The sequence below is a fragment of the Lytechinus variegatus genome, chromosome 16, assembly GCF_018143015.1.
Source record: "Lytechinus variegatus isolate NC3 chromosome 16, Lvar_3.0, whole genome shotgun sequence".
NCBI lineage: Eukaryota > Metazoa > Echinodermata > Echinoidea > Temnopleuroida > Toxopneustidae > Lytechinus > Lytechinus variegatus.
The window spans coordinates 23,623,269-23,640,416 of record NC_054755.1 but is presented as its reverse complement, the minus strand read 5'-3'; the positions used below and the strand labels follow the sequence as shown (position 1 = coordinate 23,640,416).

The following is a 17,148-nucleotide window of genomic DNA, read 5'->3' as shown; positions in this document are numbered from 1 at the left end:
TCTACTGACTGTCTGACATTTATGCTGAAATCTCCAGCCTATTCCAGGTTTGGGAAGGTCTTTATACGCAGATTTTTTTGTATGTAAAATCGTTATTTGTCCAATAAAATAGATTTTTAGTTTGTTCCCTTTACACCGCAAAAGTTTTTCGGCACATGCATTAAAATAATGGAATAGTTACACGCACTTGATGAGATTTACCAAAACTAAAGATTGCATAGTTGAAACATGAATTAAATTAGTCATTATCATGTATCTTATCATAGGCTTACATTTTTTAAATTAAGCTTATTTCCTCCATGTATATTACAGTACGTTTGACCTCTGAATATAGCAATTACTACAGCTTATTTTGTTACAAAATTGCAAAACGAAATAATTAAACTTTCATGTAACCTAATACCTGGTTGTAGCATGATGAATATGTATAGGTGTATGTAATGAAATAATGCAGTAATTCCATAATTTTTTTTTATTTCCAAATTCGACATTTTGGTGTGTTTTGTTAGCCACTTTGTGTGTGGTTTTTTTAACGAAAATGTGTGAGCACACAAGAAACACGTTTTTTTTTTTTTTTTTTTAAACAAGTGCACATCTAGTTACCAATAATGCATATAGCATTTCCATTTATTTGAAAGCAGGAAAAAAGAGCATTATAGATTAAATGCCTTGCTCACGGGCATAGGTGCCGCGGCCGGGGATCGAACCCCGGACTTTCCGTATATAGCCAGGCGCCTTAGACCACTCGGCCATGTCACGTTGTACATTGAGAATTTCGGAAAAGGCCCTCTGTTGGCGTGGATGTGTACTATAATTTACTTATCGTCAGTGACCATGCTCAGTTTTCAACGATTTATTTCACATCACGTATGATGTAATTATTGCAGATCTGGACCTCGATTCAAAGTTTCGTTTTGTTCACTAAAACAGTGAAAATGAATCTCAATGTAGCCATAAAAGTAGTAATCGCTGAATGGTAGGCCGTATAGGATATGTCTGTTTTTGCAATGATCAGGGAATGTAGTATATCTCCTATAAGCTAATTCAACTCTTGTTGAAAAGGGGGATGCGAATGGGGCAAATTTTATTTCAAAATATCGTAAAGCGTGCGAATCAAGAGAGCGAAAATTTTGACATTTTTAAAACGAAAATCTAATTTTTGTAAAATACATTTTGAAATATAATATGAAAGAAAACTATAATGTTTTAACCCCCTTTCCCTTTTATTTTCTTCCTTTCACCCCCTCTCTTTCTTTCTCTTCTTTTTTTGTTCGTGGAGCTGTTGGAGTCTAGCGCCCCCGTTTGCATACGACGTTGCGGTTCCCACATGTTCATTCCGAGAACAACCAATCTATTTTGAAAAGCAGGACAAATTTGCTAAACCCCATCGTGCAATAATGAAAACAATGACAAAAAAATGTTCGCGTGGTGGATATCATGAGAATAAGCATTTTGTTGGTGTAGATCAAATAGAATTAAGAAAGAAGTGTCATTTCCGAACACATCGTCGTCGACCGGTATGTAAACATTCGCATGCAGTTTCAGATTAAAGGTCTACTACATTGCGCCGGCAATCCCATGAAACGGATTTCCACTGAAAAGAAAAGAAAAGAAATCGGTGTTTCCCCCCTGACATCACTGCTTCTCCAGCAGATGTTCCCCTAACCTGACTGAGCTGTAATCGCTAGTCCTATTACTGCGTAATATTCGGCCAATCAGAACACTCCTAGTGCACATGCGTGGATCCCTTACTTACTTGCTCATTTCTTCGCTCACTGCGTGCTCGTATAGTGGTTCGGGACAGTGCCTAACACGCATCGCATATAAAATAGCATCGCGAATTTTGTACCCTACATTTTAACGTATTCAAACTCAGCGAAGCATATTCACCTGTAACGAAACCACAAATCTTCTCGTCGTATTATATATACTTCTAAAAGCTTGTCATTGGCAATCATTGTGCTCGAGAATAGATTGAGGAGATAGGCACTTCTTGTTCTCTGCGATACTTTGAGCCCGGACTTTGAGCACGCTTTGAGAAACCGCCGTGTCACTTTATCGTTCTGTCCAATATTCCCACTGATTTTTCATCCACCGACGACAGGTAAAAAGTGAAAACTTTGAACCATCAGGCAGACTTATACCAGAAGAATTCGTGTTAACCTTTCTGAGTTGTGACACGACAAGGAATTACATTCTTACAGTTTCGACACTATGGAGAGTGGAAAGTCATCAAAGGTCTCTGGAATTATCAATACTGTTTCTCATCTTGTTTTGAAGGATAAACGAGCGATCGAGATGGGGAAAGATCATGCTGACAAAATTGAGGTGAGGAGATGAAATCAATCAAGTTTCATTATAATGTGATTAGGCCAAACTTGGAAAGTGTCAACAGCTAAATTGTCAATCAGTATAGATTTCATGTGTAGAGGTAATTGATTTGTTGCGATTTTGAACTGGAAGTATTATTACTTTTTTTTTAAACAAGTGTACACCAAGTCACCAATAATGCATATAGTATTTCCATTTATTTGAAATCAGGATAAAAGAGCATTGTAGATTAACACCTGAGCCACATTATGCCGATATCTGCGATATAGCGGATAAAACAATTATGAAGGCCATCTTTCAAGAATTGATATGTGGCCCGAATGTGGAATAAAACTAATTTGATGTGAATAATGAGACATGGAAAATATTATAGTACTGCGTAAAGTTCAAATCATGTTACAAAAACTCACGTTCAAGCCTGTGGCAATGCTACCATATTATTTGAAACAAAAACGAATTAAATAGCTAGTCGTATAGACGTCTGTTACGACGTCAATATCAAAGCAATCCTACAATTTTTTTTGCAGGTGTTTCTGCATTTATTGAAAATTCAATATATCAAACACAGTAATCATAATAAATATAAAGAAATACAAACATAAATGAAAGAATTACAAATTGTGACGATTACATAATAGAAGAATAATTTACATAGATATACATGTAAGCAATAATATATAAAACAAAATGCAGTGGCCAGCTATCGCAAGCAAAATGCTTGAGAGAATAGCAGCCATATGAAGGGAGCTACATGAAAACCATTGTAGAGAAAAATTTACGAGTATATAATAACGTTGTCACATAATTATTTGAAATGTTAAGAAAAAAAGGGGGAGAGGGTATAGGGGTCAGGTGAATTGGCTACGATTTGAAACAAAATTGGCCTTTACCCTCCCCCTAAAAAAACCAGCTTGTAATCATCACAAATTGTTATACAGTTAATTCGAACTTTGGAGAACAAGATATATTCATTCATTTTCAGAAAAGAAGCAAAATGCGATTGTTCGAAAATCTGATCATAGACCAGTCATGTAGGTGTGCGGATGCCTTTTTACTGGAACTCTTCATGGGGATGCCATCCTTTAATATTTGGAAAGTATATTTATCTGGAATTCGTGCCACGAACGGACTTTGAAATTTTCTCGCTTGATTTCATGATGTAATGACATCACAATGCAGAAGAATGTGAAGGAAATTATGATTCCCTTTGATCTCGCTGAGCTGAAAAGATATAGGACTATTAATTCTTCAAGATGTTTGTGCCTTATATCGAATATTTTCTTTCCCTCATAGGCTTTTTTGTTTTGGCCATAGTATAGGCCCTATACACACTTAAAATGTTGAGCAACATAGTTGGGTAATGTAGGCAGATGTTGGTAATATATATATATATATTCTGGGCATTTATACATATTATCCAATTGAGCAAATTCATTACCCAATTACTAGTTTTTGTCTCACCTGCGAAGCAAAGTGAGACTATAGGCGCCGCTTTTCCGACGGCGGCGGCGACGGCGGCGGCGGCGGCGGCGGCGGCGTCAACATCAAATCTTAACCTGAGGTTAAGTTTTTGAAATGACATCATAACTTAGAAAGTATATGGACCTAGTTCATGAAACTTGGCCATAAGGTTAATCAAGTATTACTGAACATCCTATTAGAGTTTCATGTCACATGACCAAGGTCAGAGGTCATTTAGGGTCAATGAACTTAGACCATGTTGGAGGAATCAACTTTGAAATCTTAACCTGAGGTTAAGTTTTTGAAATGTCATCATAACTTAGAAAATATATGGACCTAGTTCATGAAACTTGGACATTAGGTTAATCAAGTATCACTGAACATCCTACATGAGTTTCACGTTACATGACCAAGGTCAAAGGTCATTTAGGGTCAATGAACTTTGGCCGAATTGGAGATATCTGTTGAATTCCCATCATAACTTTGAAAATTTATGGATCTGATTCATGAAACTTGGACATAATAGTAATCAAGCATCACTGAAAATTTTGTGCAAGTTTCAGGTCTCATGATTAAGGTCAAAGGTCATTAGGGTCAATGAACTTTGGCCGAATCGGGGGTATCTGTTGAATTACCATCATAACTTTGGAAGTTTATTGGGCTAGTTCATTAAACTTGGACATTAGAGTAATCAAGTATCACTGAACATCCTGTGCACATTTCAGGTCACATGACCAAGGTCAAAGGTCAATGAACTTTGGCCGAATTGGGTGTATCTGTTGAATTACCATCATAACTTTGAAAGTTTATGGATCTGATTCATGAAACTTGTACATAAGAGTAATCAAGTATCACTGAATATCCTGTTTGAGTTTCACGTCACATGATCATGGTCAAAGGTCATGTAAGGTCAATGAACTTTGGCCATGTTGGGGTTTTTTGGTGAATAACCATCATATCTCTGTAAGTTTATTGGTCTAGTTCATAAAAAGTGGACATAAGAGTAACCATGTATCACTGAACATCTTGTGCGAGTTAGAGTAGTATTCAAAGTCAGCACTGCTGCTATATTGAACCGCGTGATGCAGGTGAGACGGCCAGAGGCATTCCACTTGTTATTACCAAGTTGGGCATATTTTAACCAATAGTTGTACATGTGGACAGTATGTTGCCCATGCAGGGTTGGTTAAAAGTTGGGCATTTTTTGCCCAACTATTTTAAGAGTGTACTATTGTGTTCAAACGTTATTGAACCCCCTAATTCACAAAATGCACTCCTTCATGACGAGTGTTGACTTTAGACAACACTCCAATGTTTGGCGATCCAACCTGTCAAAGAGAAACATACTTTCTTGGATGTAATATTATTTAGATCACAGTCCCGACATCACAATTAAATGTCTATAACTTGGCCATGTTGGCAGAACTTGAACGCTCTACATGTTTCTGGTCTGGGGGGTGTTTCACAAAGATTCAAGTATGACTTAGGTCGCACTTAAATGTCGACGCGTATAAGCAACGCGCAATCTTATTTATCAATACTCAGTAGTACGCGTCCTCTTGGCATGATCTGACCAATGCTGTCATGCCTTTTATACTGCGCGCAACAAGACATTTAAGTGCGACTCTAAGTCATACTTAAATCTTTGTGAAACACCCCCCCCCCCCAGGTTTACTTACTTATTAGCACCACTGTATAGACATGATTTTTATTTGCTACATATATTAATATAGGCCCTACCTGTAATTGGGTCATAATTATGTAATTCCGATCACGCTTTCAGCAGATCGAAAAACTATATTTTTCTTCACCTTGGGCCCCCTTTGGGCTTCGGGTATTGAATCGTTTTATTGGTATACCGCTATAGTGATTTACCAGGACGAGGTCCGGACGAGGTTAGGTTGGGGGTTTGCAGGTTAGGGTTGTGCTGGGGTAAAGGCCTATATACCTGTCGCCGTTTCGTGGCGCTTCTTATACAGGGTCATTTCCAGTTTCGCATCTGGACCCTTTGCATAAAAGTTAACTGTTATAGTGGAAGCGCCGCGGTGTAGCGGTTCTGACTCTCGCCTTGTAATCAGAGGGACGTGTGCTCGAGTCCCACCATGGCCTATAGCGTCCTTTGGCAAGGCGTCGATCCAAACTTTGCCACTCTCGACCCAGGTGCTGATCGGGTACCTGTAGGAAACAACCGTCATTGTGGTTGGTTTAGCAAGTTTGCGCCTAACAGGCTGCTCGGAATGCTATGAATCCAGTGACCGGGTAGTAATAATCCTGAAGCGCTTTGAACAGTCGTAGATTGATAAAGCGCTATAAACATGATAAATGCCAATTATTATATTTGCTATTAAATGGTATCAATTTAATGGAATCCCTGATTCTGATCGGCTATTGAGCATTGTTTCCAAGGTTGTTACCATTGGATGGTAGTTACCATAGTCATGATATAACTTTCATGCAACGGGACCCAGCTGGATTGGAACCATGCTACGATCTCAGCCAATCAACATCAAGGAAAGTTGTCAGATCTGACAACTTGTCAGACCAAAAAACTGTTGATGGAACGCTCTGCGACGATCACTCTTGCATTAGCGAGTTGTCTCTCCCTCTTTCTGACTCGGTTCAGGGAATCTTACCTATAGTAGAAAGTTGTAAAAGGGCCTATTTGTCTAGGTATATGATGATGACAAGGATTAGTGCACGGGGGTGGGGGGGGGGGGAGGGGTGCTACGCACCCGCGTCCAGAAAAATAGTCGAATATGGGGTCCCGTTTCAACTATATCGGGCCATGCGGGGCCTAAAAAGTTGCTTTTGCATCCCGGATTCGGCAATCGCATCTTTTGGTAGTACATTTTTCTTACTTCATGATTTTCGTTATGCAGATTGCGTCATTATTATTCATGAATTATAGCTAAATTGCTTGAGATTTTTTTCTTTCGGTCGCACAATAGCTGGGACTAATGTGTTTTGGATGAGATGACAATGACACGTCAAATAAGTCGATTTCAGTTTAGGCTTCTTATGTTGGTTTGAGTGGCGATTTGTCGCCGTTGACTATATCTATATAAAATCTCACTTCTCACATAATGATGTTATTATCAATATGATGTACGCATATATGAAATGTTTTTTCTTGTGCATCCTTCTAATAACGTGCAAGTATAGGGTATCCCTGTAGAGTATGTAATTTAGGATATCAGAAATATTTTGTCGGTTAAGATATCAGAAATATTTTGCCGGTTAGGATATCAGAAATATTTTGCCGGTCGCGCCGTGGATTGGACATGACTTGTGTTACCTACCAATTCAAGGCGCTGTGTGAGGTGATGGTATGCATCCATTTTATACATATACTTCATGTATTGATCGCCGGATTGATCGTGGACCTACCATCCTCTAAACTATTGACCTATTTTTGTGGAGGTAAAACCATTAAGTGTAGAATAGGCGTATCTACATTGTTCCCCCTTGCTTAATCCCTTGATGTTTTCCCTTCGTTTGTTTCCCGTCTTTCCACCCTGATATTTCGCTCCAACAAACACGACTCACGATCTTTTGAAATCTAAAAGCTAATTCTTTAAGATCAAACTAATTTCAGTATTCGACAGGCCACTATTCACAGCCGATTCCAAATCCCTCAAATTTAGAGTGTAACGGTAAAACCCGCGTGACAATGATCAATGTCTGTAGAGCTAAATAAACATGGTTTCACTGCCATGACTGCTGAAGTTTATTAAGGGGGGGGGGGTGGAAGTTTCTTTTCTTTTTTCTTACGAAGTGGGAGGTATCCAAATGTGAAAATCGATCAACTTTCCTTTGGCATGCAGCTTCTTTTAATGCTGACTTTGGCAAATGATCGATATCGTTTGCGGTATCATCAAACTTTTTGCAGCAACCGTATACCAAATCGATCATTGTTTCCTTTTTAGCGACCTCTCTCGCTCGGCGACTTATCATCGTCAGGGTGAAACGACATTTTGCTCATGGGACAATTCCTCCGGGCCTTGTTTCGTCTAGGATATAGGGTTATATAGGGTAATTGTTGCTTTCAACAGGGTTGTATGTTGGGTTATTTTAGCGTTATGTTTAGGTTAAAGGGGAATCCAACCCAAATAAAAACTTGTTTTTATAAGGAAAAGAAAAATCAGACAAGATGATAGGTGAAAGTTTGAACAATATTGGACAAACAAAAAGAAAGATATGAATTTTTAAAAGTTGTAAATATTGGTAATCACTATACCCATGGAGACTTCAAATTGGCCGCATATGGGATGTCATAGTGATGTAAGGCAAGGACTACTCTTCCATGTACTCCAATACATATTATGGCTAAAATGTCATTTTTCCCAAAAGTTTTATTTCAAATTATATTTTTCTTTCATGAGGACATAAAACAATACACTACATGGGTTATATTTAGATTACTGCCCCAGGGGAATGGGTACTTAGGAGAAAACCACAAATCCCTGATAATAAAGTACATGGCCTATGGGAAAGTTGTCCTTGCCCCTTGTCATAATTTACTTACCCAGTTGCCAATTTGAAATCTACATAGTATTAGTGATCTCAATTTTAAAGCAGCTATAACTTTCTTATTGCTTGTCCAATTTCTTTCAAACTTTCACCATTCTGTTTAATTTATTTTTCTCCTTCCCAACACAACATTTTATGGCCAAGGCTGGATTCCCCTTTAAGGCATAGGATATTGAAGTTGTAGATCCATTATAGTGCGTGAAACTTACCGCGGAGCAATTGTCGCCGGAGCAAATGTCATGGAACCTTTAATGAGTATAGTTACGTTGCAAATCTACCGAAAGGATAGCAGAAAGTCAAAGAGATTTTATCCTAAAATGTTTAGCCACCCCCACCAAAAAAAAAACCAGTGATATTTTGGTTTGATCGAAAATCCGATCAAAACAATTTTTCATATCATATTACTCCCTTAAGCACTCTAGGTATGGATTTGGCACTATATAGTCCAATATGTTATTATTATTATTATCATATCATTATCGTAACTATCATTATTATTATGATTACAATTACAATTATCATCATTAATATTATTATCATTATCATAACTATCATTAATATTATTTTTACAATTTTCTTTGTAAATTTTGATTGATTGATTGCATTTATTTTTTTCATTCCAAACTTTAACAAAAGTTAATGTATAGCAAAACACAAAAATATAATATACAGAAATAAAAAAGGGAACCCACTGGCAAACAAAGCTTGTTAGTATGGGTTCCCTGCGCTGCAATAAATACAGCAGTTAATTTAAGTATATCTTGGATCAATGAAATTCAATTCGTAAATTAAAAAGGTTTGTATAATGAAAAAGAATACTAGTGGGGTCAAGCTTTTTATACTTTCTCACTATATTACAATTAACAAAAAATATTATATCATATCCTTGCGGTATAAAATCACCCCCCCACCCTGAGTTCAGGAGTGTGTGAATTTCATCATTATCCACATCATAACTGACTTAGGTCAAACACAATCATTTAAATAATCTATTAATTAATAATTGCAAAATTGATAGACGCACTTTGGGAGGATTTTACCAAAGCTAAAAACAACGTCAGTTCAACGAAATCTTCTTGCATTACTAGATTGGAATAAACAATTTCCTTGATCGGGAAAGGAAATTGATCGAGTTTTATGTCATGCCCAACGACTTTACCTCGCTTACACTCTAAAATAGTTTACCCATAATTGGGTAAAGTGGGAACATGTATGCGTGCCGCCGGGGTAAAATGATGTCAAATACCTTTAGGCTACCCTTTAAACTTGCATTTTGCCCAACGGGGGACAATTACACAGCAAACATGCTTGTTCTCTTTCTACACAATATTGGGAAAATTTTTAATCAATCTTTTTTAGAGCGTAGCCCAATACTGTAATTTGTAATCTTTACGACTGCTGAAGAAACAGAAAAATACAAATCGCGTAAAGAATGTTTTGAAAGTGATATTCTAAAGGAATGCACGGGTCCCTGCATGAGAAGAAAAAAAAGAACATGAAAATAATTCATGCATGCAAGCACAAAGGATCCTGTTGAAATGACAGAGGGGTAATAAAAATATGTAAAAACGGGATCAAAGCAAGGGGTTCCACGAAGTGCTTCTGCGTGGTATTGAAGAAAAGGCAAATATAATCACCTCACGGAGAGCACAATGGGGGCATATGATTAGAGTGCAGACCACAGAATTTGAAGTGGTAACTCCTGCATGGATGAAAATAACTCGGTGTAAATGAAAAGAGTGGATTTCACTGAGCAAACTACAGAAAATTCCATCAAAATCTGATAGCAAATAATGGAATTATTGAAGTTTAAATGTTTGCGTTTTTTTGTGATTTTTTTAATTATGCATATCGTCATGAATATTCATGAGACATGTCAGGTGGACTGATCATGTCACGTCACATTTTCTTTTTTTTTCTTCTCTTTTACATGATATCATAACTGTTTGATATCTTCATACAAGTTTGTATATGTCCCCCTTGTAATAGAAGCTGCAGAAATGAATACCAGTTGTCAATACATTAGATTTCATTCCTGGTTGACATAATTATGAATAATCTATCAGACTTTGCTTTTCCTCATCTGTCCAGCTTCAAGTATCTCATGGTCCCCGAACCCACACCCGCTCATATATATGGTCATCGTGCCTAATTCGCCGTATGTGCTCCTATCATGCCTATATAGGCTTTGGAATGCCCTCTCGGCTTATGTTCTTGACTCTCCAACACTTGTTGGTAAATCATACTATTTTTTGGATAAAATTACCCTCCATGCATTTTCCCTTCATTAGTCTTAAGTTTATACTACTTTGTATTTTGTTAATTTTACCCAACACTTCAACCTATTTTTTATAATAGTCTATGTATCAAGCGCTCAGAAACAATGCGTATTAAGGGGTATTAAGCTCGAAGGTACTCGTCATATTAAAGAGACTTTGTCGGATTATACATCCAACAAGTATCGTCCTTTCATTTATCACTCTTCAGACCAGTTTTTGTTCGAACCGGATAGTCCCTGTCGGATACAAAACAAATGACCACATGAAATGTCCTTTGCCATACGTCGGGGGATAAAATTTGTGTTCTGGCTAATGTAAATTAATATTTTATCAGCAATATATTGATATCATTATACATTTGCTCTTTGTTATAGAACTGTTCAAAGCCAAATCCCATGGTACGCTATGTCATACGTCGAGGAAAGGTTGAAGACTGTTCTCAGATCTCAGTACTTATGAGGAAACTCGCAGAGAGTGAAGATTATGGAGATCGGGTAGAAGTCTCTGAAGATGGTGAGCTTAATTTGTGTTTTCATCATATTTGTTTGGATAGTTTTAATTAAGGTTCATTATTGTCAGTTTTTCTTCACCAGTGATAACAAAAATTGTTTGTGTACTTAGAATTTGAGTATTTTTAGATTGGAAGACACTTCCGCCTGATGCCATGCAGAATATCGCTTTATGCAGAATTCGAGCAAGAGATCTTTGCAAAAAGGTCATCAAATGCCCTTGCGATATCATATAATCTATGATTATGATTATCATTATGTTTATTATCATTCTTGTTGGTGTTTTAAATCTGTCGCTAAATAATGTTAAAAATCTACCAACCTCACCAGTGTTTTAATCTAAGATTCCAGTATAGATATTTGTAAGATTGGTAGAAGCATTACTTTATTTGATCATGTTTTCGGGACCGTGATTTGATCATCCCCAACTGATGAAAGTTTTCTGTATCACAAATGGATTGTATTCTTAATAACCAAATGCATTAATGCTCTTCCGTCTTTTCTGGCATTGGTATCATCATCATCATATCAGCCATGTTCAGCCCACTACAGGGCAAAGGCCTCCTCACGTTTGTGCCAAAGGTGCTTGTCTTGTGCCGATGCAATCCAATTTATGCCAATGAATTTTGTGAGCTCGTCACTCCATCTCAATTTTTATCCCGGACCCTCCTCGGGTCGCGCCCCAGGTCATGCCGGTATTGGCATGTATAGATCCTTCAAGATACTTGTTCATATATGACTGGGGCTTATCATAATTATCATAATTACAGTCATTATTGTCATTTTGAGTAAAGCTACTTTTAACTAAACTTGGTGTTTTTATAATTAGCATCACCATCATCATTTCAGATTTCATTTCGTTGGTTGTTAATTATTAGGGCGAATTTTGTGTAGGCCTACTCATCTCTCTACCCCTAAAAATAAATTTTGAAATGGTTTTTATCCTCATCTTCAGACCTCCGTCGAGATGGGTTTGGCGATAACCCTGTATTCGAGAGCATCGTCTTAGAAGACAAAGAGGCCAACGAGGAATCGTCCATCTTGGGTTATGCCCTCTATTTCATGGGCTTCTGCTCATGGAAGGGACGTCTTCTCTATCTTGAGGATGTCTACATCAACTCAGAGTACAGAGGTGCGAAAAACTCATTTTTATTTATTCATTTTACTTCCAGGCAAAACAGATAGTTTCTAAGAGAAAGAATTACCATGGACTAGTGCCTGAGGATGACCAAAAGAAAAACTAGTTTCTGTTATGAGGCTCTCCTCCCTAGTCGGGGTCTACAAATAGCCTATACAAAAACAAAATCGGCATAATACTTAATGTAGTTTTATTATTTTTTATGTTTAAATTGGGGGCCTGGAATGTTGACACAAAAATGGCATTGATTTGACTAGTTTATGGAACCGTTCAGATTTAAAGTATCTTTCTGTCATAAAATCTAGACCTATATACATCAAAGTACAAGAAGAAAAAAAATTTTTTTTTTTAGATTTTTTAAAACCGTTCGGCACATCCAAATAAGTTTATCTTCATAAATGTCTGCGCCTCGGAAAAGTTCACGGCGCGTGATAAATGTTGTATTTATTCATGTTATTGTTATGAATTACATTGATAACTGAAAGTCTTGCAGACATCAATGACCTTAATTTGTTTTGACAAGGCAAAGATCCAACAGGAAATATGAATCACCGCGAGGAAATTTCCCTGATTTTTTCCCCAGGGACTTGTGATCTATTTACCGTCGTCTGAAAATTTGCTAACTTTGACAAAATTATTTGGCGATTTCACGATTAAATGCTATTTTCATGTTTTTGTCAATTTGTATGTCAGCGGAGAACGAAAAAAAAATACAATGAAAAAAAACTCGTGAGAAATTTTGTTCGGGGGAGGGGGGGGGGGCAAGTTCCATAATGACTTTTGAAGTAATTCAAGGGCGAGGGAGTGAACCGACCAAGTATGTTATGGGGCACTTTTGTATTTTTCGAAGTGAAATTAAAGGATTTCGTTCACAGTTTGTAGTATTATATAATTTTTTTTGGGGGGGAGGGGGAAAGGGCACCGCCCCACCTACTGCTGTGAACGACCATGCCGATAACTTTATAATGAAAATCGTCCTAATAATGTGATTTGGATCATTTTTTTTCTTTTTGGAGAAGGGGGGGAGGGAATTAGGTGTGGTTTAAACTAGTGAGGGTTAAATCATGCTTTCAAAACCGACATAGCACCAACACCAAACTATTAATCAATCATCGTCGAGTTACCCTCTAAATTCCAAGGACTTAATTCAAACCAGCTGTGAATAGTTACTGGCCAAATATTTGATAAAGATTTATACCTTTTGGATTTAAATATGAAACTAAAAGATTCAAAGTTCAATCTTTGTGATCTTTAAAAGTTAATCCTTAAGCCTGTCGCTATTCACTACCGATGTGGATTTTTTTTTAAATCCTTGAAAATACGAGTGTATAAACTTTTTTAACTTTTAACTCTTAAGTGATTACGCTTTGGATTTATTGGAGATTGCATTATATCCTTATTCGTTTTATTTGGGGCGTATATTCCGACGTTTATATTATAATGTTTTTGTTAAAGCCAAATTCTGATGATTACGACAGTAATGCTGAATAATTTATAAAAAAGGAACAGGTGGGCGTTTCATAAAGCTGTTCGTAAGTTAAGAGCGACTTTAAGAACGACTGGTGATCCTTTCTTGTGGTAAATGGTATATCTATTGGCGACGATGGTTTAGCACATAGGAAAGGATCACCAGTCGTTCTTAAAGCCGCTTACGAACAGCTTTGTGAAACGGCCCCCAGGCTAGAGATAAAAGAAAAAAAAAGACTAAAATAAAGCGTATTGCTTTATTGAAATCAACCTTCGACAGATCACTTCACCTATATGAATACAAAATAAATGGCGTTGATTTTTATTCATCAAACGCTGGAATATTGATTTATTGGTACGATTACTGTATTATTTCAGCGTTTTAGGGCTTCAATTTCTGATCTTTGGGGGATGTATGGCCTTAGTAATATTAACCTATTTCACTTGTTTCGTCTATCCCCTTAGGTACTGGGCTCGGCATCGCTCTTCTACATACAATAGCCAAGGTAAGAATCATTGTTCCTATCAATAAAATCCCGAAATGGAATTCGACTTCCTTTTCCATAAATCCCAACGTCTAATAATGCATAAGTAAAAAAGAACATTGTAATTTATATCCCAGTAAAGACATTTGTAAAGAATTGTGATTTTTATAAAAATATTTGTTATTGCTTACTCATCGAGGGCAAGGACTGTCAGTTTTCAGTTTGATTGTACCTGAAATTATCAAGATTGGAGTCAAACAAGATAATACGAAACCTACACCGTATTATGATTTCATACACAAATCGGCTTATACAGTGCGTCCCACAAAAAAGGAAACCCCTTTTCAGAGATAGATTTCACAATTAATCAATATGTTTTTTTACTATATATTTGATACTCAGGACAAGAGTGGAATCTCATCTCGAATTTGAAACCAAGAGCTTAGCAAATCGTTTACTCGTTTGATATTAGTTTTGATACATTTTGTTGTGCAAAGTATTTCTATTTCCTTTATACTTCATTTTCCTCTCTTTCAACCGCTTAGAGGCAATTTTGCGATTTTGCGGTATATAAAAATTGTTTATTATGTTTATATTACGCATGGCAAACGATTTGCGCAGAAACTCAACAAGTGAATCTGAATCCAGTCTCATTTTAGGGATCAGTGAGAGAATCTTTAAAAAATACCAAAAAAATGCTAATGAGCCACTCGTCAAATAAGCACGGCTGTCGTCGTATACGTCGAACCAAACTTTTCCCATTTTTCTGCGCAACATGGTTTTGACATCAAAATGTCAAACTCTTCTTGCTCAATAACGCGTGAAATGTTTGTCTCATGTTAGGTATCAAAATAAAGAGGAATAATTGAATTATATGATTATATAAATGAAATATTTTTTGTGAGTTCTTTTAGAATTTGTTGAAGATGAGAGGAATTGTGTTCATTAATTATTTTCATATTCATATTTTGCTTTCAGATTTCTGAGGAGAGAGGATGCAAAGCTGTACAGGGTACTGTCGTTGAATGGAACAAGGATGTCATGAAGCTGTATAAACGGATAGGCGCCACGGATATGACCGAAGAGGACAAATATCACCTATTTGCCATCGGCCGAAACGAGGTTAGCCGGTTTGCCAAGGCCCGGATCCCTGTCTTGAATAACGGATCACAAATTGTGACATGTGACCTGTGACACTATACTGGAACTTAAATTCTCGTATTTAGGTTCGGATTGTCATGGTAGCGAACAGTGACACCGGTTCTTTTATAACCGCGCACTCTATACCAGATAACCGATTTGAACCGAACATCTGAGCCAAAGCGCTGTGATTTGCTATGACGGATTTTGTTCGGTTGTGCCCCCGACATATCATGCTAACGAGAGAAAGGTGTCGTGGAATTGGATACCGGCACTCGGTCACTATACGAGACCGGCCCGGAGACCGGTTTCCTGATTGGACCGTCAATTGCGCGTTTGAGTAACGTTAAAAGTAGATAATTTGAATGGAGATTGTTACAGTAACTACAAAGAACGAGCTAGCCGGTCCCGGATCTAGGTGAAATCACCGGATTTGACTACATCGGTTCTGAAACGATAGCGTTCCAATCCCCGCACTGAGTTATGTATTTTAATTGATAAGCAACCAAGTTGGGTTAATTGTCAATTAAAACCCGGCTCGTCTCAGTCAGAATGACGATCAAGAATAGTAAGCCGTGTCGGGAATCTAATATGTTGACCTAAGTTGTAACGTGTCATCTATACAAATAAAACAACAAAATTACGGATCATGGATTATAACAGCATTTTTTTAATCACTTGCTTCACAATTTCATAATTATTAGCATTTTAGCTTGCGTAGTGTCATAGAGTTATTAATTCTAAGATATAGATCAATATTTTTTAAATTTTCTCATTTTAAAAAAAAAAAATGGAGAGTTGTCCACAAAATCAGCCATTTTGAAGCACGTTTGCCAATTTGAGGATCCCCATAGAAAGTACAACATGACTTTTTAAACGTCCATAACTTGCTTATTTCATGACCGATTTTGATGAAACGTGTTTTATATTGTTCCTCCCATTTTACTCTCTCCAATAAGATTGCTTTTCTTCTTGGCTTTTTGGTTTCCTTCAAGAGGATAGTGTTTTCCCAAACAGTTCTGTGCGGAAACAGACGAGGAAGTTGAAACTTGAAAAAAGAGAGCGTATTTTTAGTTCAGTCACAGAATATGGTCCGTACTTTGTAATAACTTTGTCAAAAGTATACACTGCAAAAACTGTGGTGTTAACCGGTGTACATAGAGGACCACACCAGTTATTTTACACCGGTGTTAAATTGGTGGTGTTACTTTACAACACCTTTGGTTGTTTCATTTACACTCTTTGGTGTTATGTTCAATCTGTAGGGTGTAATTTTAACACCTCAGGGTGTGGTCCTCTATTAACACCAATTGGTGTCGGTTTTAACACCACAGTTTTTACAGTGTATGTTAATATACAAAAGCCCCTGAGGTAAGAAGGGGTAGGCCTTTACGCTCAAAATTTTACGGATTTTGATTAAATTACATTATGGTTAGTGACCAAACTAATGCTGGATTTTCAACGAAAATTAAGGGTACACTCTTAAAACAAATCAGTCATATTGACTAGACTAGTAGTCAGCTGGGTGCAACTGATATGGTAATCACTGATATTAAAATTTCTGATATATATTCTAGTCAGAAATAACTCCGTTCTAGTAAAATATGACTAGAAAATAGTCAAATATGACTAGAATAACAGTTGCTCCCAGCTGACCTTATTAACTAGTCATTTTTTGACTGATTTGTTTTTAGAGTGTAAACAAATAATTGTTTCTGTCATAGTTTAACAAAGTTCTATAAAGTCTTAATTGCCCCACCTAAAGGCCTCGACTATTATTTTGGCCAGGTTCATTTCCCAAACTGCAA

General features: G+C 37.0%; 1 protein-coding gene across 1 annotated transcript; it reads left to right on the top strand.

The window, feature by feature from the left end:
- Nucleotides 1-1,803: 1,803 nt before the first annotated feature.
- Nucleotides 1,804-15,571, top strand: LOC121430134 (thialysine N-epsilon-acetyltransferase-like). Its single transcript, XM_041627413.1, has 5 exons — nucleotides 1,804-2,328; nucleotides 10,976-11,114; nucleotides 12,066-12,242; nucleotides 14,181-14,221; nucleotides 15,179-15,571. Exons 1-5 carry the CDS (start codon nucleotides 2,215-2,217, stop codon nucleotides 15,392-15,394), a joined length of 687 nt encoding a protein of 228 aa, XP_041483347.1. The 5' UTR covers nucleotides 1,804-2,214; the 3' UTR covers nucleotides 15,395-15,571.
- The last annotated feature ends 1,577 nt before the right edge of the window (nucleotides 15,572-17,148 follow it).

What these genes read in the sequence shown, in the direction of transcription:
- LOC121430134 (XM_041627413.1), top strand. Translation starts at nt 2,215, where the DNA reads ATGGAGAGTGGAAAGTCATCAAAGGTCTCTGGAATTATCAATACTGTT. An exon ending in GGTAGAAGTCTCTGAAGATG is followed by an intron (nt 11,115 to 12,065) that starts GTGAGCTTAATT and finishes CCTCATCTTCAG; the next exon opens with ACCTCCGTCGAGATGGGTTT. An exon ending in TTCTACATACAATAGCCAAG is followed by an intron (nt 14,222 to 15,178) that starts GTAAGAATCATT and finishes TTTTGCTTTCAG; the next exon opens with ATTTCTGAGGAGAGAGGATG.